This window comes from Bombus fervidus, chromosome 6, assembly GCF_041682495.2.
Source record: "Bombus fervidus isolate BK054 chromosome 6, iyBomFerv1, whole genome shotgun sequence".
In the NCBI taxonomy this organism is placed as follows: domain Eukaryota; kingdom Metazoa; phylum Arthropoda; class Insecta; order Hymenoptera; family Apidae; genus Bombus; species Bombus fervidus.
In genome coordinates, this window is record NC_091522.1 from 9,025,985 (window position 1) to 9,048,684 (window position 22,700).

Consider the following 22,700-nt stretch of genomic DNA (forward strand, 5'->3'; position numbering starts at 1 on the left):
TAAAAAAGTTTCATTACAGTTCTCTTGTTCATATCTTTTTGTGCGCTGCATGCCCGAAGAATTTGATCCCGTTTTGTTTCATTCTCCTCTGCCTTTACTTATTGTGCATCTTTTCACAAGTTCAGCGCCATTGTTCGTAGCGTGCCTTTACGTACACTATCAACCAAAAACGTTTGAAAATAAAAACATTTTTACGTTCTTCTTTACAACGAAATTTCGTTTGAAGAATGTGGCAATATATATATATATATGTTGCTATTTGGAAAATACAAAATAATTCCGGTCTTTTTAAATGAAAAAAATGATACTTAAATTTTATTTTACATTAGTAAATTCTTTATTTGATTCAATTTCAGGTTACAGTTTTTTAAAACGTTAAAAATCGGTCAACCTGTCGAACAGCTACCTTCTCAATGATTTCGAAGTCCCCTGTATAGCTACCTCTATTCGTCAAGTTCATCTGAAACTGAAATATTTTTTTATGTATTGCAATAGGAGCAAAATTGAAATAAAAAATCGAAGCGTTGTAGTGGGTTTAAGAGCCATTTTTCAAATTGTTTTCATAAAAATATGAATTTGAACAAACATCCACAGTGTAGCTATAGACAGGAGTAGGAAGAGAGCAGAGGACTGACAAGTTCTCGCTTGAACAACATTGACATAAGAGTTGAAACGACACGGTCAGTTTTCCTAGGCGTGTGTTATGATCTCCGGCGTAAACGACAACGTTAAGCCTTTGCATCAGTATTGTTCAAGCTTTGAGTCCAAGGAAAACGAGCATTCACGTGTATCATCTCTTGTGTCTAAAGAGCGAGATAAAGGGAGCGAAGGGAGCGAAGGGAGTGAAGTCTTAAGCTTATTTTACGCTAGTAACAATTGATATATATTTCTCAGTGATTTATTTATTTTAGTTTTATTATATTAATAGCTATTTATTTATTTTATTCCTTAAATTATTATTCTTTAAATTATATGTACACGTGAGTCTAATTACTAGACTGTGGCTTTTACGTCATTATGGGATATTTGAAAATGCAAAGACACACAGAATGTACCTACATAATATTCAAAAATATATAGAATATCCTAAGTATAGTACTTATTATGATATTTAAGGTAATATGGTATGTGATGTAATGAAATAGTAGACTTATTATTATTAAACTCTTTATTGTAATGATATGGAGCGATTTTTAAATTTAAATAGAATAGTTATTTCACTTTTACTATTTATTTTCAAAAAATACTAAGTATATGGCATCTCAATTACGTAGTGGAACGCCAGCAGGTAGCATAATTAGAATGGCAGGAAACAGATTTATTAATAGCAAATCGTTTACAAAATGGCTGTAATTTCTATTAATTTTACGAAGCTAACTACATATGTATGTTGCGTAATGATTACGTTATATATAATTACGTATTTAATGATTACATTATAATATGTATATTCACATAAAAAGTTCAAATATATTATAATTAGTATGTGCCAATGAGTCTCTTCGGTTCAAATTCTCGCGGAATACACCTATAATTTGCAATCTTTGATGTTAAAGGTTTTAGCCCCGTGTAAGTGCATTGCAACCAATCATTAAGTTAATGGATATCGTGTACTATGTACTACGCTTGGTGTACCTCTTGTAATAGCAACAGCTTACCATAAAGTTACATCTGTTGGTAATACAACGTTGATTAACAAGCTGACGTTGATAAAGTGCAGAAGCATACTCAATCTAAAATATCCGAAGAAAGCGAACATTTCATACGTTACGACTGGATATACAAAGAGCATATCGGTAACTCAAACGATATTTTGCAAACTCTCAGCGCGATGGGCTTGAGAAATAGATTTTGCCGTAGTTTGATTAAACAATCTTCAGAATTTCAGGTGCGAAATATTCTCACAGCTTTCTCATGGTAGCTGCGCGCAGGGGTAGTTTGGCAAACAATGCGAAGTCTGCGTATAGAACTGAATAGGAGGATTGGATGCGCGTGTTGATTGAATGCTAGTTGTACGACGGAGCAAGAGATTTAAGTATACTCGGTCTTGAATGTGGAGGATGATATAGGTAGATGTTTATATTACGTTGGAGTACTACGTTTGTACTGTACTATCTTTGTACTTGTATTGTGCTATTTTTTATATTCAGAATGATTACGGTGCAAAAAACAAATTCCCATTTTGCTTATAGTTCGTACATTGATTCTTACACCACGTTAAATTATTTCTTTTTCTGATTTCAAATTTAATGAAAATTATTTTATACAGTTTAATTAAATTTTATTTATATCATTTCACATATGCTTCCCATAATCATTACATTTTTACTAATATTTCATTTTACAGTATAATAATATTAATTTACATTACAAATAAATGGTACACATTTCACGTGCTTAATGAAAACAAAATGTCCCTAGTTACATATTATTCGCCACTTTATTAGGATATACGAGAACCTATCTAAGACCAAGGAAAAATGTTACGACGAATATGGCCAGTATGAATTTAATACTATTATGGCAAGGGTTGACAAATGAGACAGCGGCAGAAGGCTTTTCCTTCCCATCGTCGAACACTTGGGCTGGATGATGATATAGAGGTCGACCTTAAAAACGGAATTTTTAAGACCAATATCGTATGAAATCCAAGCTTTCCGATTTTTAAGATTAAAACTTTATATGTTTTAGTTTTTAAAGCTTTTGTTTAAATTCTAGCAAGAAAATCAATTTATTCATTTTCAACAAAAGATAACTGCGACAACTAATTATGAACAGGCTTAGCCTCTTCCTTCTTTTCATAACAAAATTACCAATTTTTTGAATCTACAAAATTATCTTTGACATGTTCTCACATTTAAGGCTTGCAGATAATCTAAATTAGTATTTTTAATTATCACTATTACTTAATTTTCTTTTCTATGACTGTTCAGTATACATTTTTAAGTATCTTTTTTTTATTTCTCAAAAAATACTTCAATCTCTAGATTTATTTATAGTATTTTTTAGTAACTATTGTATACGCATCTAAATTTGTAAAATTTGATTCTCATCTGTGTGGAAACATCATTGAAAAGTGGGGGATATTAGACTTAAATTGGAAATTATAAATATTCTTGTGACATGCAAAAGTCATTACAGAAGCGTAGCTCTGCTCCATCAAGAATCAATTTTCGCTCGTCATAAACCTCGAAGGCAGCAGCGCATAAATTGCATTTCGTCGTATAATTCAATGAACTACTGAAACACGCGAGAAATCCGATCAAAAAAATTCACTGGTCTGTACCGAGATTATAAGTTTAGAACTTCTGTAGGAATTTTTTATCATTCTATCGCTGAGAGAGCGAAAAGACAGAGAGTATGGAACAGTTTTAACATCAACGTACTATTGTAATTAGATTTTGGCGTAAGAAATAGTAAAATATATCTGGAATATTACGAAACGATGTTACGAAACGCTGCTTTTACCATTTCTCATAATATACGTTAATATTGTATCTCTTATTTTGTAAATCTACTTTTAATTTTACATAAATTCAAATGCTATTTGTATCTTTGCAAGAAACCGCTTATTCAATAATTAAAAAATCCGTTGAAGTGATATCGCGTGTTTGTTTAAACTATGTCTGTTGAAATAACCTAATCAAATCCTACCTCTATCTCTGAAAAGAATTAATCTATTTAATTACGAATGAGCTAACGAGATGATTAAAAAGCTGTCATTTTATTTAACAGTCTAGTATTACGAAGCGATATCGTGACATTGGTTGTTTAATTATTAAATCTTGTTGATTGGGTTGTTCTCCCTAGAGTAGGTATAAGCTTCATTTTGCACGTGCAGTGATAGGATTTAAAAATAGTATCGGCATTGAAACATTTGCAAATTACATAATTAGCAATCTAATAGGAAGAAAAAAATGAATAAATTGATGTATAATCGTAAAGCTGTTCGATAACATTTATTGTAAGGATAATCGTTGAAACGTATAACGTAGAAATATTATAACGTTGATTTATGATATGATCGACCGTTGCTTGGCAAAATTTACGAATTGTGTTATTAAGCCCACCACTTTAATTACGCTATAGATATGAAATTTTTATGGAAGTTTCATGGTACATGAACTGATGAAAAGCGCTAGGAAATCGTACGATACAATATTCCGCAGGGAGAGATCTCACGAATTCTGATTCTCCACTTGAGGTTTGCCAGAATCTCGATGATTAATAAAATAATTCCATGAACATAGCTAGAATACCTTTACATTGGTGCTATAAAGGTTTACTTATGCAGTCTACGGAGTGGAATTTGCCTTTTCCTTGTAGACTTTTAGGGTGAATTCACGGGAGCAATGATATTATAACTTACAATATCATTAAAAAATTACTGGATACTTCTTTATTTTTGATAAGATGCATTATAATTCATATATGCTAAATATTTGATATAACATACATAATATACTCAGAAAAGACTTATTATAAATTTCAAAAAATTTCCACACAAATTTTCTGTGGCAATCGGTAAAATATTTTTGTGATTCACTGTATATAAAAGTAGTTTCTTTCTTTCTGAGATCAAGTTATAGCATCCGGTAATCGCACTACATATGTACTTACATTCAAAAGTATCTGAGCATTTGCACACTTTTTTAGAATATTATGCCACGATTAAATTCATTTCTAGAAGCCAACATGTGATAATGAAACTGTCGTTTATAATAGTAAAATATTGTAGAAATATTTTGTTGTTTGATAAGCTCTTTAGCCTCAGATTTCTTAATTTCTGAATTAGTTTCTTTGTAGGTATTTAGCCTCATTGAGCTTAATAATTAATTTCACTGCTAATATAACACCCTGTATTAACAAGCCAATTAATTAAGTGTATTCCATTTGTTCATCATTTATAATATTTAAATAATTGTCGGTCGGATGTTTTACATTTCAGTTACATCATATCGCATTTCGATTTGGCGAACGATTGAGTTAACAGATATATTTGAAACTTTAATTAAACTTTCCAGCGCCAAATCGAGTTGAAATACCTATACGTTATAAGCTCCTTTCTCATAGCACTCTAATTCAAACGAATGGATTTCACAATTACCGTACTTACATTTATGACTATAACAGAATAACACATTTTCAGTTATCAAAACTTTATATATAGGATGAGTCTCCCAACGTAACAATATCAAATAAATTAGTTTCAAAAGTTTAATAAAAAAAAATCATAAATTACATAAGTGAACAAATATTTCAAATAAAAATTTAATATCATCGAAGGGAATATAATTTGATGTTATTAAGTGTTAATACTAGTATTAGTCTTTTGCTGATAGACATAGAAAATACACATGACGGTCAACGTCGTCTTTTTTTTTTTTTTTTTTTTTTTTGTCTATACCAAAACCATTAGCTTCGAAGATATTTTAATATCGTCTGGCTATAGGATTAGGATCATATGTAAAAACTTCCCTCTCCTGGCTACATCGTGAATAGCAAATTATCCTTGGTTACACAAATTACACTGTAATTTGTAATAAATGGAAGATTACAGATACATGATAATATTATTAATACAAAATAAATACATGGAAGATTATATATACATAGCAATTAAATAATTTATTATGTACCATAGCACAAGCTGACAGAGTTGCTTCTTTTAAACAACCATACTTCAAATTTCTTAAAATAGCTAGAAAGTATTAAAAGTTTCGAGTAATCCGTATTCTATAGTCATTTGTTGTATACTAATATAAAAAATGATTATAAATAAAAGAGAGTCAATACTACATGCACATACTACAGAACTACATGAAATGATGAATGAGGAATACTGTGTGCCGATCTCGGATGAATCTCAATCTCTCGTCCTCTGTCCAATATCGCTGACGTGCGCACTCGTTACCCAGTTCATATAGAATCGACGGTTGTCCTTATCAGTCCTATAAATCGCGATGTGGACAGATCGGCTACTGACGAAATGCATGTGGTAATTTCTACATACCGTGAAAAAGTCCTCGTTTATCATTTTTTCTTTTTGCCATCTTCAGTGAGCACAACGAATTTTTTCACGTACGTAAATTAAATTGTAATGGTTCTGCTCATTGATCGTCACTGAAACTTTACGAATTTAACGTGGCTAAGCGATTAACAGATAAAAAGGTGTTTTTTTTTTCTACTAGAGCAATTTTAATTTTTATGAAGGGATTACTTTATACGATATTATAGTACACATTACACATTATCAGATAAATTATAAGACAATGTTTCGTTATACCGTTGCTTACGAAAACGAGTAAATAAGGTTACATATTGTTACAGTACCCTTGGAGAATAAAACACCAAATGAGAGATAATCAAAAGAAGAAATTCACCTTCTGCAGTATTTTAATTAATTCAATTCTTTATTTAAAAAATGCATTCATGGCTTCTGCATTTATGAATTTTTGCATACAATGGATCATTTCACTAACGTATTCACCGATGTATTGATAGGTTGGTACAGTGGCCACTATAGGTGTCCTTGCGAAGTGTCGATGCCCGGAAGTAGAAGCCGCGATCGCATTGAATCAATTTCGATGAATCGCTGGTGTGTTGCAAGTTGACGTTACAATTGTATAGATATGTACAATACACTCGCAACGCAGTTGTAGAAGGATTTTCTGATAAATTACTATCTTTGTCGTGTGGCAACAATATAGAGATGAGTATAATACCGTGTATGTTATAAATAATATTATACAGTTTCTTACAGAAGCTTGTCTTCAAAATACAAATACCAACTAACAGTTTACACAATCTCTATACAGAGATTTCATGTATCAAGCTTTATATGTATATATAACCTGAAGTTAATTTTTATGAAAACTAACAAATTAATTTATTTATGATTTATTGTACAAATCTTCTAGATGATATCATAATATATTAGTAAAATGTGTCTACTAGAAAAATTAGACAGTTGATTCATCTGCTAGTGTTTACTCGTAGATATCCTGGTGGAAAGCGTCACGTCGTTCGGATCGATAATTGAATTTTGAGATCTGATGACCACCAACGCAATTTTGAATTAGGAAACTTAGTCTAAAGTCCATAAGCTCAGTCATTGTAGGTACCATTCAAGAGAGATGACGCAAATTATCGATAGGATCAATTAGCAAGTTAGCTAATTTCGTCCATGTAGATCCTACAAAACGGCTAGTATAAAAGCTAGTGTTGATAGTTGAAAGATTTATTGAATAATGAAATATCATTTTGTATAGACTATATCATTGTGCGTCTGTTCATATTACGTACATTTTTGCATTTACCATAAATGCATAAAGATTCGCGGTCTAATTGTATCGTTTATTAAACGTGAATTAAACGTGAATTGAGCGTTAAGATATGTTATAACAAGTTGTAACAATTGAATACGTAATGCTGTAACAAGAGATGAATTAAACAGAATTGATGCAATATTGAAAGTAATAGTCAGATAGAAAATGCTGCGAGTTATGCATACAACGGTTGCTATGCATACTTATGAATAACGCAGATATGCATAGTTATTCATACAGCCTGCATATGCATATAACGAATTCATATTAAAAATTTCTTGGATACGTGTGAATGATTGTTTATAATACAACAAAAAATAGATAAAAGCATCTCCCTGTTTCAGACACAAAAAACATAGAAATTATTCATTTTAAGCAATACGTTTTAATAATTCACAAGTGTAACGATTCTTCCGTTAGGAGAAATAAAATAAATAAAACTGACAAATTAAATCTTGCTTTTTAAATTTCTTTAAAGTTATTGTTTCAGTTTTAACTAGTGATTATACAAACGTTCGAATTTTCATTTCGATCGGAAAACAAAGAATTGCATTTTATTTCTTCTATTTGTTATTAAATTATCGTTTCACCTCTCACTACCCGTTATATAAATATTTATCATTATACAGTGTAAGCTTGTACAGTGTTAAGCCTCCGAACTAATTAATCCTGACTTTTACCATTCGAAAGCTTTAATTATTCTAAATTTCTCAATAGTCATGTAATTCTAAGAATTGCATAAGAAAGGTTGCCTGGTTCAAAAGTAAAGCTCGCAATGCTTTAAAATACAAATGAAGCAAATGAGGAAAAAAGAAAGAAACGAGGAGATGCAAGGAAGAGGATAGGAAGGAGTACAAGATGAGGAGTTGGGGAGAGAAAGAGAGAGAGAGAGAGAGAGAGAGAGAGTGAGAGAGAAAAAAAAAGTGGAGAGAATCAGGAAGAAGCGAAAGAGGAAGGATTCATCTAAACGAGCAGATCCGTAATCCTTTTACTGCTGTGCGATGAGAGGCTTTGACGCTGACGAGCTTAACGCTTTGCGACTTTCGTAACGGTGTCAAGCTGGTCTAAAAGACGAGTCGACTAGACGTCCTACCTTTTAGACGTTAAGGTCGTCTTATTCGACGGACGCCCTGTATTACTGAATGTCCTCGTGGTTCTTCTTTAACCAAAAATTAGTCAATGAAATCTTATTGCGTTCATCACAAAACTTTTGATTTTGAAGTTCATCGCCGATATGTCGTACGTTGAAGATACACGAACTGCCACCCAATGACGTGTACCAGCATGCATGGAATGAACGATTCCTTATGAAAGAATAAGAAGAAGATACAGAATAAAATTTGTTCATTCTCGACTCATATTTCGAGAAAATTGAGTTTGAAAATTTATCGAGTATAGTTGAACATAGGTAACTCCGGGCTGTATAGGAATAAGTAATCGACAGGATGTTATTTTACGCGTGAAAATAAATTGAAAACGTAGAATGACATTTTCCCACCAGGTGCTTTGTTCCTGAGAAAAATAAATTTGAAAATTTATCATACGTGTATACTAGTTCAATTTTTGTGCAGCGAATTTCTTTCTTTTTTTATTTTTTTCGTGAAAAATATCGATTTTCGAATATTTGGATTTGAGCAGTTATTATTTCTCGAAAAATAATTTTTTGCATCGATCGTAAATCAGATGATAGCTGTGTATGTATAAAATATAACTGCGTTAGAATTTTTGACTTTGGATGAACTAAAGGGCTAATAAAATCATATCAATCGGATTTTGCGGAACGTTTTAGTTCACACGCAGTCCAAACTGCATTTTTCAGTAAATCGAATTGAAAAAATTTGTGTAACACAATAAAAGTATAATAAAAATGTATGAATAGTTCCAGATTAATTAGTTTCATATTATTTGTAATAAAAAATGCTAACAAATTGATATTTATTACATAAAAAGGAAGATATGCCTTGCTAACTAAACATGTTTAAACTCCACTTTTTTGAGAATTAAGTCTTTGACGAAAATTTTATTTGACATTTTTTACTTATTTTCGCCTTATTTTCGATTCTTCAAACAACCTTAGGTATACGTGACAAATTTTTAAATTCGATTTTCTCGAAAACGAAGCGTTATATGAAAAAACTGTCTTCTATATTTTCTTCCTATTTTTTCATAGTGAATCACTTCGTATTACAAATTGATTTTGAAGTTAATTGCTAATATATTATACGTTGAAGATATATAATAAAATATCATCACGTTTAGTACGTCTTACGAAGATTTATTATTAATTTTTATTAAAATTTGTTATTGAAATAACTGAATAATTGTTGTTAAAGTAACTGCTTGGTTGCGTAACGATGGAAATTCTATATAAGTAGATACAAGTTGATGAAACTAATCATCACTAACTATACTAAATACACACAAGTATGTCAATCTGTAACATACATTTATGTGAGGAAAATTACGAAGAAAGTTGCGGCTTGCAAGATAAATCACAGATTCTTTAGCGTGTTTTTTAATATTAAAAGTTTCTTACAGGCTCTGCATGTTTATAAACTACGATACAAAAGTTTTCAAAATATATCGGAAATTTTTTATCGTAAACTTTGCAAGTTTCATGCAGTATGAAATATTATTACTCAATATCTGTATGCGAACGGAAAGTATTTCTATTTGGAGAAAAATATCAAATGATAAAGTATATATACGCTTGGAGAATTTTGTTAAAGTTACATAAATGTACATTTTGAATATGCGGCTTGGAAGATTTAAATTTAATGATAACAGCTATATATGAGTACATACATAGATAGCCCGATTGAATAAATCATTTTGACATGACAGTTAAAAAGTTCGAATTTAATGACCCGGTTTGCAATTCGATTATTCAAATTTTTCCCTTTTTTGCAGGTATATAATTGAAGAAAATTTCCAGCAATTTAAACAGAAGCATGTAAATTTTCAATGAAAAACCAATGTGGTGAATATAACAACGTTATGTGATACCACAGCTTCTCTGTTATATTCGTCTTTTCTCTGCTTCTGTCATCTTTTCTTTCTTCACAGTTAGATCTCACGCCATCGCGTGCTCCTATCACAGTAACAACATCCAAAAATTCTATCATCAAATTGTATTACAATTGTATTATATTTATATACATCATATCAAAGATTTTATTGCGTGATGTTACAATAATCATAAAAACAATAGGAATACAAATGAAATGTACGAGGGTGGGAAGGCTAGTATTCAACAAGCTTGAAATTTACGCTTATTATGAACTCGTGATTATCATAAAATCATTAATATCTTTTAGAAAGAATTGATTCGTGAAGCATTTAAACGTTTAACGTAATATACATATATTACCGACAATGAGCAAGAGACGTTAAGTGAATTCATTTCATTTACATATTTCAGCTTGTAGCTCACGAGAGACGACTGTCAACTTCTGCCTCGCGAACAATGGCTGCAATGAGTTTAGGATTCATTGTTATGGTCACACCATGGACAATTCAGGAAGTCGTTGCAGCTTGTACCGGAAGCAAACCACCACCATTCCTCGACTTCCTTGCCACGTGGCTTGCGCTCTCCAACAGCTTCTGGAATCCGTTCCTCTATTGGCTGCTCAACAATCACTTTCGCCGTATTTCAAGGGAGCTACTCTACACTAAGGTGAGTACGATCAATTACGTTTCACGTACGTAAACCCTATGGTTTACGTTTTCCACTTAACAAGCAGTCGTGAATGTGGATGTGAGTTCTACTGCAAGGTTCTCTCGCACTTGTTATAAACTTATTATATATTTATTTAAAGATATCGTGTTTCTTTTTTTAACGATGTAAACTTACGTAATAATTAATGCAATAAGTACGGTGTTTCTTATGTTTCTGACGTAAAACTTATTTAATCATTGTTAACTATTTATCCTGGAGGGCGAGTATACTTGTTCATACATAAATACGTCGAGCTTATCCCGCTCTGTTGATTTTTATGCCGTTTGCCGTAACTTGTACGCATACGCATTAAGTATCGATTTAGCTGGACACAAACCGGGTGTCTAAAGATATCAGTTGCTTTCATAAAGAATGTGTAGTACATATTTTTGTTAGTTTTGTAATTTCTTAAAATCACGTGACACAATGTAGCAATCTTCTCTTTTATATATATATACCTTTAGCTGGTGATATTTTAATATACATATTGTGTTCATAATATTGCTTGGAAAATATTTTCATTCCATTACATTTTCAACTCTACACTGTATATTGCTATGTTATAGACATATTCTAATACCAAAACATGAACATGCACGTGGTCCGCATACCTACTAGTATGTATAGCATGAAGGGTTTAAGAGAAGCGTTTAGCTAGCAGTTTTGTGTAATATCCAACTAAATTCGTACACGTGTGAAGTTGTATTATGAAAATCGCCTGCAAAACCTAGAATATGTAAATTATGTGCTACAGTAAATTTGCGTATTGTGCAGGTATAATTAAAATAGATCTGACAGAAATACACGTATTAATAAATATTCTAGTAATTCTAATATAGATACGCATACATATATTAGATGCATAGTAATAATATGATTAATTTACGTTTAACTTGATAATAATTATTTAACATTACAAATCATTTAGATATTAATTAAATAATAATGAAATTAGTAATTTTAGTCTATTTGTTTTTAACTTTTATTATATGTTTTTTTTTTTAAATCATACTTATCTCTCAGTTTTTACAAACTGTAAAATACAAGTCACTATTTCTTCTTTCTCGTATTACTTACAAATCTCATGCTAGTATACTACACTTTTTTATCTACTTTTCTATTTTTTATCCCTTAAATGCAACATGCACGAGTTAAACAATAATATGTAAAAGAAGAAAAAAATACGCAAACATGCTTATACAAGGTACAACTTATAGGCGGAAATCGGAATTCTGAAACGTTTGTCATCGTTTATTATAATAGTATTATCACTATTAAGCTCTAAAGCTATACAAACATATGCTTCATTCAACGATACTTGCTGTCATATGCTGACATTTTGCTAGCATTGCATGTAAATCTGATAATTCAACCAGTATTGGTTTACTGATTGGTGGTTTAAATGACGTTTAGGCTTATATAAGTTCGGTTTCTTAAACGAGAAAAGGTTTATAAGAATTTTAAATAATATACCAGTAAAATGTAATGATTTAAAACAAATTTCTTTATATATATAGTTATAGAAAATGAGAAACTTAAAAAATCGTTAAAATAATAATAATAACAATTTTACGAATATCGCTGGTAAATGTCAAGTTCGAGTACTGTGAAAAGATAAGAAGTTGTGGCGACATTGAGGTTGCACGAAGAGAAGTAGTAGGTACTCCACTCGTTCCATCCGCTTCGTCTAACTTCACCGTTAATGCTCATCCTTGCACCATGATATCCAATAAATTATTGCTCACATATATACTTTATATATATATTGAATGTATAATTGATAGTAATAAAAACATATAGATTAATTTAAAACAATAATGATAAATAACAATTTAAGAAGAAATTGAAATATTTCAAATATTCCAGTAAGTTTATTCCATTGAATTATCAAACAATTATCTGATAGCAATAATTTTTTCGTATTTTTAATAATTAAATGAATAATAACATATATAAATGACATATATAGAATGTACACATACATTAAATCGTAATGAATGTATATAGGAATGATACTATATAAAGATAAAACATTTCCATTTGGTAGATGGCCTAAGAGTTTTAATCTGTGTATTATTTCAATTTATCATAAATTATTGCACGATTATTCAGAAGATTTATTCAGCGTATTTTCGCTGTAAATATCTCGAAGGTTTCGCATTTCGTACGATATGCGATAAAATTTGGTCTTTCACGCCCGAATGTGAGAAAATAACGGTAGAGTGGTTACGGTAAAAACGTTGTGGCACGATAAAACGTTACAGAAAACATAAGATTTATTTGATCCAATAGGCGTTAGGTAGAATGGCCCGTTTCCAATACTTTCTGCAATTTAACGATCCTTTCTTCTCCTCAGCGCTTTTCATCCTTTTCCCTTGCTGTTCACTGATTCAGCATGTCCCCGAGATACGTTATGTTGACCCTCACGGTAGCGGTCATACATCTCCGTGCTTCGACTTTACAGCCCATGAATTCCGAAAAGCTCGTTGGTGTCCCGTAAATTTTAATCTTCTGGAAACGCTTGTGTTCCTGTCCGCTACTAGCTTGCCTGTTATCGTTTAGTACAATAGTTAATTCATAGTTGATTGTTGATTTCTGTGCATCGAAATATGTGTCTCCATTTCGATTTAACTTGTTTGTTCAGCATGTTTGTTAGCGTAGTGGATTGGAAGAGAACGTGCACCACGGATCATGTTTTGTTTCTTGGAAATTTTATTACAACATTTTTGAAAATATTAATTTACAATATTTTTAATGCAAAGATTAGAATAATTACGTTTATATGAATAAATGTCGACATTTAGAAAGAATTAATTTAAAGAAGAAATTATACTAACTATATCGTTATATAAATTAAATCCAAATACATTTATATAACATTGTCGTTTTCTTGCTGTTAAGTTATAGCGTTTGAATACTGCAGCCAATATCGGCGCATATTTTACACCAGTTTCAATGTATTCGTGCAATTTGTCATTCTTAATTACAGATGAACGTGATCTGTCGCGTAGAGATTTATCACATCCGTTAAATCGTTTGAATTATTTTTGTTGTTGTTCTTTCATAGATAGAGCCTGTCCCAGAAAGAATAAGAATATTTCGATGTGTGGTGAAATTACATGACAATCGTGTAATATTTTCTGTATATTTAATCAGTTTCCCAAATCAATTCAAACGAAGAGAAATGCTAACTTTCATATAAAATATTTCAAACTAATTTTCTTACCGATTATAGATTATTATATATTATATATTATATATATTATAGATTATAGATTAGAATAATTTTCTCCCCGATTTTACTATGATTACAAAAATTCGTGCATATATAGAGCAGTTTTTTAATTCATTGAATTTATTACCACATCGTACCAAAAAATATCCACGTATTCTTATGGTCAGGCAATTCGCGTGATTTGAATAGCATTAAAACTTTTCTATTGAAATACGTTCACGCCCCCGATTTTATTAAACGAACAGAGAATGGCAAAAGTTTTGGCCGGTTCTATTCTATACTTATCACACGGATGAAGAATCTCGCCAATTTTCCAGTAATAATTTCGTACTAATTTATTAAAAGTATATAAATTCGAATTTTTTATCGTATAATATATTTAAAAATCTATCAAAGATATATGTCAAATGGTATTTCATATATTAAACACAATAACTAAAAGATACAAGTTCCAACTTTATAATATTTATCGAATGGCTGAAAATGTACTTTTGATCTATCGATGACGGGTCATCCTGTTCTTTTACACCATTCCTTATCAGGATAGTATAAGGTCGTTCAATTTGGTCCTGGCGTGCAAGGATGGATGCTTTTGGCCGCGGGCAAGCAACGTCGACAACCTTTAAGACAGAATGAGAAGGAACGATAGTGGTGAGAGTGTAAGTTCGTATGTAGGTTCATTCTATACAGAAGCTTATTGCCATACTCCTCTACATTCATAGAATATCCCGCTGCAAGTCCATCGTCCACAGAGCTGTGGCTTCCGTGTCCAGCAATTTTTCTCTGCTCAAGCACGTTGATATATGTCCGTATAGAGAACGAGCAGAGAGACTCTCGTGCTGGCCTCTTCATCGCGTAAAATCTGATTTAAAAAAATGGCATCTTATTACAGCCAGGTAATTATTAGCAGACACGTTTGGGATCACTTTTGTAGTAGCTACTGAATATGGTGATTTTACTCGAGAAAGGAGATCTGTACACAGTGAATTACAAAAGTATTTGAACAATTTTTGTAGAAAATCGTTACACATGTTTCATGTGTGCTATATTCATACGTTTCTAAAACGTTAATGTCTTGATCTTCGGATTGTTTAGTTTCTAAACTACGAGTCAGATGAAGAAGGTTCTTCGAAATTGATTTAAAGATTATTTTATTAAGGTGCCGATATCAAACGAAATGTATACTATTACTGAATCTTTTAATAGATAATTTCAATTTATAATCTTGTAAAAAATGAATACTGTTCGTGGATATTAATTAGTTTGTACATTTTGGAAAAAGTTATATACCGTTGCATTAAATTCAGCGAAACAGATTTGTACTTAGAAGATACTTAAAGTTTCAATGAAGCTAGTACATGTATGTGTTATCTGATGTGATATAGCACAGAAATTGCGGGGCCTTATTTCTCTGAAGTGGCTAGACAAATGATCACGGTCACTTCTACTCGATATAGAGAGATGTTAGGGAATTTCCGTGTTCTAGAATTGTATCGTCGTAAAATCGATCTCAAGGGAGACATAGTTCTAGCGAGATGGAACAACAGCTCATACTGTCACAGCACCCTTGATAGTAATTCGAGGAATCTGTTCAGCTCGTGCGATTATCAGCGGAGAAGACGTTTTTCTTACTTGTCAGTAAGATTTATTTGCATTGAAATTGTTATAAAATTCAAGCATACATTTAAAAAACCTGTAAGTAGAGTCGCAACATTTGAAATCCCAAAATCTCGGAATCCTTCGAAACTCAAACTTTGTTTGTATAATATATATATATTATATGTATGTTATGTATATATTATGTATATTCATGCAATTTAAAATATTCTAAAACATTAGTTAATTTATTAATGAATCATCCTAACGATTATGTCTCGTTAGTGTATATATTCACGCTCATTGCCAGTGAATGTGTTGTAAATAACGTCAATTTCCAATTAAATTATTCTATAATTAATAATAACTCTGAAAACTAAAGTTTAATGATCTTGATAAATTTCATATTATTATCTTCCTACGCGAATTTAAAATGTGATTTATTTACTTACTGCTAACCCAAATAATCCAAACAGCCTTTTCTTGCACAAATTGCAACTTTGAAGTTTCTCATCTTAAATGTTAATAAGCAATATGAAACTTTAGATTAATTAGTTTTATAGCGTAGCTATTTTTCTTTTAACGATGATACGAAGCAGAAGCTTTATACTATGTTTGTACAAATTTTTTGTACAATCATCCGATTATTTTATTTATTTATCTTAATACTATTAATCCGTGTTTCTACTGGGGATCACTTTTACTAAAGATGCCAATCATAATATTCCGACAAAAAAAAAAAAAAAAAAATAATTTCTGATATATAATCCTATGCCATTGTAATCTCGTCACATTTTATGCCGTATGATCTCTTTTTTGTACGCTCGAATAATTCAGTCTAGAAAGGGAATTAGTTATGATGTTCTTTATCCCTCTGTAGTTACAGAGCCAAACACTTTAATCTTGGTGCTTGTTTTCAGAATTGTCCACTTTGCATGGGAATTCGTATATATTTATAGTCACATTTATATAAGCAGTATAATCTGTTTCACGTGATAAATCATGTTTGCACTTTATCTTCCAGCACAGTAAATTCCAGCCCAATCTTTTCAACGATAATGCGTTTAAATGTTTTCACGTTATATTTCCGCGAATATCATCACCTGTAATTTATCACCGTTTTCTATAACGCTATGATAATAAATTACTAGATGAAAATTAGTGGGGCGCCAGACATTAATTTCTCACGAGCTTATTTATATCAATGAATTTTAAGCCATTAGTATTGGAAAATACGTTATTCTGCATTGAATCGAAGAAATATCAAGACACTTGACTAAGCCATCTTTTTGTTCAAATCACGTCAGAAACTTAGCTTCTGAAATTATCTTTTAACGTGATAAAGAGTAACATTGAACATTCTTCCTTCGCATTTTTAAACACTGTCGTTTGATGTCGTTTGATTGAAAGCAATATTTGTGCAGTAAAATTTTGCAAAGATATGTAATGATTTTCAAATTATGAATTTTCCATACTGACCGTATTCTGAACAACCTAATATAATAACGTGGTTGTTAGAAAGATATGGGAGCTTTAAATATTTATCTACAACCTCTGCTCAAATAAACGAAATTTAGTCTTTTTGAAGTACAAACAAAAAGGTATTAATTCTATTATTAAAAAATTCTATTTGTCAGTTATGTTTTCATATTAGTTCAAAGTCTTTACTGTAAATATTTCGTTTGTATATATTCAACAGCGATTGACGTGTAGTGTGATCACGGAGCTTAAAGTCTTGCTCACCCTTGCTTTGGACTAATTTGCCAACACTAGTAGCACTAGATCTCTGTTAGTCTCTGAGTTATTATAGTAGCATGTCCGCAGGATATTCGCAAATACAGGAGAACTAATGTCCAACTATATCACCGCATATCTTCGCTAAAATTGTATAAAAACAGCAAACTACGTGATTTTTTATATCACATAAATAAATTAGTCGAATTCGTTTAACAAAGAATCTCATTGGAAATTTGATTGGCAATTACAGAAATTATTAACATCCATATACAAAAATAATGGTTCGTAACTATTTCCCTTTCGTCACTCTGGGTATAATTAAAAATAATTTGGATGCTAAGATCAAAGTTGTCACTGTTATTGTAAGAATTTTTAATGATAGGTTCGAGAAATTTCATTTAAAGTTTGAAAAGTTACTAAAGCATTTCTCTTTTCTTATATTAATTCACCTGTTCATCTTTAATAGTGGAATACTGCATTTTCTAGGGCCCCTCTTAGTAGTATTTTGTACTCCTGAGGGTGAACAATGTACTCTCGAACAAAATGTTTCCCTGTAGGAACATTTGTCCATCAAGGGTTGGATATATCACGCGCTCGTGTTCCGGTCAATGGTAATTAGCAAATCCACTAATCCACAATGTTCATTTACGTGTGTGCACAATTCTCTATCTGAAGAATACAATTTGTACTACCATAATCGTTTCGAAATTCTAAACGAGATACTAAACATTTTTGCTAATATGATGATAAAATAAAGTTAATAAAATTAAAATTTTAATTTTACTTCTCGGAAGTAATATAGATGCCTTTTTATAAAAATACACAATTTAAAGTTTCGTTTTAAATATAATGTGATTTGGGAGAAATTGAAGTTTGAACTTCACGAGGCAAACTAAAGTTTCAAACAATTTTCTGCTTATATTTTCCAATACTCGGTTCAATGAACAATTAACTGCACCTATATTTGATATTGTTAAGTAAGTTTAAGTTAAATCCATTATTCAAAAGCGTGGTTCGATAATTCCCGTGTTGAGCGTTAATGAGTCCCTAAATGTGCTTGATGATTTGATCAAGGAAGACGAATATCACAGGTTATAACATTTTCTCTACTTTAAAGAAAAGAAATCGCGATAGTCGATACTTACATTGCCTGATCTTCAGCCATATTAACCTTTGTTGGCGAATTCACACAGGAAACTTCATGCATTATTGAAGAAGTTTCAGTATTTTACTTCGACCATTCAGAACGTATCTGAACTATGAGACTCGAATATAAAATATTATGGTTTTCAAACGTTCTGGAATTGATCGGGGCATCATGTTCCAATTATATAAATTGCATCGACGTTATCAATTATCTGTTATAATAAATCTGAATAAAAGACTCAAATGTTTCAACTTCATAAACTTATGTTACAAAACAGCGATACGATAGAAAACAGAATTTTAAAACCATAAATTTCAACAAAATTGCAATGAAATATTTTGATCATAAATCATTAAATGTTAATTTAATTCTTGTAATTATAGATACAATACAACACAATACATTGCAATATAGTTAATTTCTTTTCAATGTTTAACATTAATTTTCTTCTCTATTCTTCTCTAATTTAGCATTTTTAATGGAGCGTATCACTGATTTGAATTTTCCTTGTTTATACGCAGGTACTTTGTAGGCCAAAACCGTTGGGGCCGAAACAGCATTGTTGCGCTACTAGCACAGGTGGTCTTGATGTTTGCAGTATGGGAGGAGTTGACTTATCAGGTATGTGGGAGCTTCAATTTAATAGAGAATATAATTTGATAGTAGCAAAACTATATCTATATAATGTTATGTCGACACATTGCAAGTGAAAATAATTTTTTTGACAAAGAAGCGTTGGTTGTATTAATTTAAAAATACTTCGATAGATTAAGTAAATGCATATTTATTAAAGATCTCTGATGGCGTGAAACTTTATTGAAAGGGAAGTGGTTTAGTTTAAAAACTATTTTATTTCCTCCCTAATAGAATTTCAATTTTAAATGTCTTAAGATATTACCAAAACATTTTTCATATAACAAACATTCTCCGTAATTATACAGTTTATCTCGATCATAAATATCTATAGTAAGGTGGGTGTAAATGTACAATCGTAAAGGACGTTTATAGAATCTCGTATTGCCGTATGAATAGAGCCATTCACGGAGGAAGCTAGAAATTTTAGTCAGCGGAACTTCATTTATTGAAACAAAATTTTGGTACCCAATTAAACGAACTCCTATCAGCTGAATAAGCAAATATAAATTTCAGTTTCTATTATTTAATGAGAAATTATACTGAGAGAATTATGTGATTATAGGAATTCTCCAGTTACATGAAATGTTTAGCCCCAAAGGGTTCAAATAAATGGGCTTCTACTGTAACGTACATTTCAAAGACGAAATTACAAGCTACAACTACAGTAAAGATCTATTACATTCTTTCATTTATAATCATGTTACGCAATTTTCTTTTTATATCACTGTATCGCTTGTATAAGGTGATATTTGTAGCTTCTGTTTGTAGCGATATACTGTTTCCAGCTTTTTCTCATCCGACGTACTACTCTTTTTTACTTTCCTCTAGTCTAACGTAATAGAATTTACCCCTCAACGACCTTGAATAGACAATTACTATTCTATTTACAGTAGAGTTTACGGATATTGAGCAATTAAGGTCTTTTGTTGAATAGCGATCAAGGAGATAAAGTGCTCTTCCTGCTTTTCTCTATTCAACGTGTGCTTTAACATTTCTCATCTAACATTGAAGTAAACTCCTCCCAAAGAAGATAAAAATAAGCACGTTTTGGGATAAGAATTATTCTATTAAATATTCAAAATCGTGTTACTGTATTCTTAAGAATTTTTAAAGGAAGATTTCATAATCATCCTAGTTTACGTAAATGAAATAAATGGAAAATATTTACAAAACATACAATATTTCCAACAAAATACGCTATCCGTTCAGGGTCTTACACGATTATCTGTGTAAAGTGTCCAACTTTAAGCGGCTGCTTAAAACTGCTTTCTGTAAATTACGCCAGCATCCGTCATTTGCATATCTCATGCATCTACTGGACGTAAGTACAGAAATTTAGATGCGTCTCCTATGCCATTAAATTTATCAACACATAAGTCTACACATGGACAAACGAAGTATTTTGATAATACAGTGAATTTTATTCCTTACGTTACAATATGATTCCTGAAAGCTATCATTCAAATGAGTAATGTTGATCGTACCGTGAATGAAATTTCACACCAGTATATCTGTTTTATTTTGCGGTATAGCAAAATCGAATGAGTGAAATTAAATGCTTTACTGTTGTTCCGTATCGAACAAGAATCGTTTGCGTATTGAAATAAAATTCGCACGGGATAAAGTTTAAAAACTAATAAATGAAATTGTTTTGATTTTAGTGTTAACATTCGAAATATTAATATCAATTATTTCGCACTCTGTGAATTCCTGGCCAAAATGTTTCTGTAGATCTGTACGCCACGTGTTTATTCGGAAAACGGCATTTAAGTCACGTGTATGTAATTGCCCGCCGAGTGACAAATATTCAGCATCCGTTGAATGCAAAATATGTGAACCACGTCCTATATGAAATGCGGATGAACATTCGACGTCTTCGAGTTTTTAAATATTCTCTAATAATTTCCAAATAATTAATTGTATATCGAAGAGTTACTTGAAAGAATAGAGTATAGAATCGTAGTAAAAAAGAAAACTTGTGTAATAAATATATCTACCTATTTATACATTATACAGCATTATACTTTTAATTTTAATAAATCTAGCAAGTCAGATGTCAACGTAAAGCAGCAGGCGTCTTATATTTTCTATTATGAGAGTTTTTAATTTTGAACACGTCGTAACGCAAAGATTAAGGTAACATGGATATGCAGATTTCATAGTGTAGAGTGTAAGTAAACGATAACAATGGATACGATAATGAATATTGTACGCACGCACTTGGCCAAGCATGGAATCATACAGCGGAAGGCTGAGAATCAAGAAAAGTCAGATTCTTTTCACGACATTGAGTATGCCATGAATGATTAATGAATGGAATAAAAACTTTCTACCAAGATTATTCATTCATGGGATTGTCATTAAGGAAGGTTGTCACGATAAAAAATTGTCCAGTTGATTTTATGACAGAAATTATACATTACATTGTAATTAAGTACCTTTTTCTAGTGTAATTAAATATCTTTTCGTATTTCGTACAAAATCACGCGTAGGTTTAGTATTTTTACTTTAATTTATTTATTTAAAGTCGTATCCATCTCTGAGGGCTATTAGCGGCTATTTAGAATTTTGTTAATCCTTATTTTGAATTTAGTTTATTCGAAATTGTCTGAACCAGTCGTACATCTCCATTCTTGCAAGGACTAAACTTGGCTTCTTTCTAGTTAGCACGTGCGTCGTAATAACTTCTCCTATAAAGAAAACTTTTATGAGGATGATATTTACCGGATTCTTTAAAAGTTATAACTTTCACCCATTTACCTGTGTAAATTGACAAGCTTAATAGGAATGTTGAATAACTATTCACATTATAAGTTTCAACAGAAAAGTCAGTTATGAATACGGGTATCTGTATAGTACGTTATCTTCGCATGGATTACTACATTGTGATGAAAAAAGAATACACGTCAATATTTTTGATAAGCCGTATGAAGCTTTGGCGACAAACCATTCTCCTGACAATTTAGTTTGCAGATCGCGATCGTTTTTTGTTCCGTCACACAAACTTTCAAATCTTTTTAATCGGGAAGTTTATCTGAAACAATCGGGAAGTTTATCTGAAACAATCGGGAACGATCTTTGCGCGTAGATGTAACTCTCAATCTGCATGAAAACCAACGGTTCCGTCATTTCGGACGTTGAAGTTGAAATAGATGTAGCTTGGTAATCGATAGAAATAAAAGCAAGAAAAAACAGAAAATATCGGAACTCTTTTCATTCGTGAAAGGAGACTGTTTCAATCATTGGTTTATTATTATCCTTGGATAAGAAATTGAAGATACGTAAAATTAAAATGTCTGTTTC

At 31.2% G+C, this 22,700-nt stretch overlaps 1 protein-coding gene across 5 annotated transcripts in view; it reads left to right on the forward strand.

Moving 5' to 3' along the window:
- The window catches only part of LOC139987931 (trace amine-associated receptor 9), a 117,814-nt gene that overhangs the window by 82,854 nt on the left and 12,260 nt on the right, over window positions 1-22,700 (forward strand). For all 5 annotated transcript variants that reach the window (XM_072004757.1, XM_072004756.1, XM_072004760.1 and 2 more), the window contains 2 exons: window positions 10,750-11,004; window positions 19,283-19,382. In XM_072004757.1, the coding sequence (XP_071860858.1) occupies window positions 10,750-11,004; window positions 19,283-19,382 (355 nt within the window). The remainder of the gene's footprint in view (window positions 1-10,749; window positions 11,005-19,282; window positions 19,383-22,700) is intronic.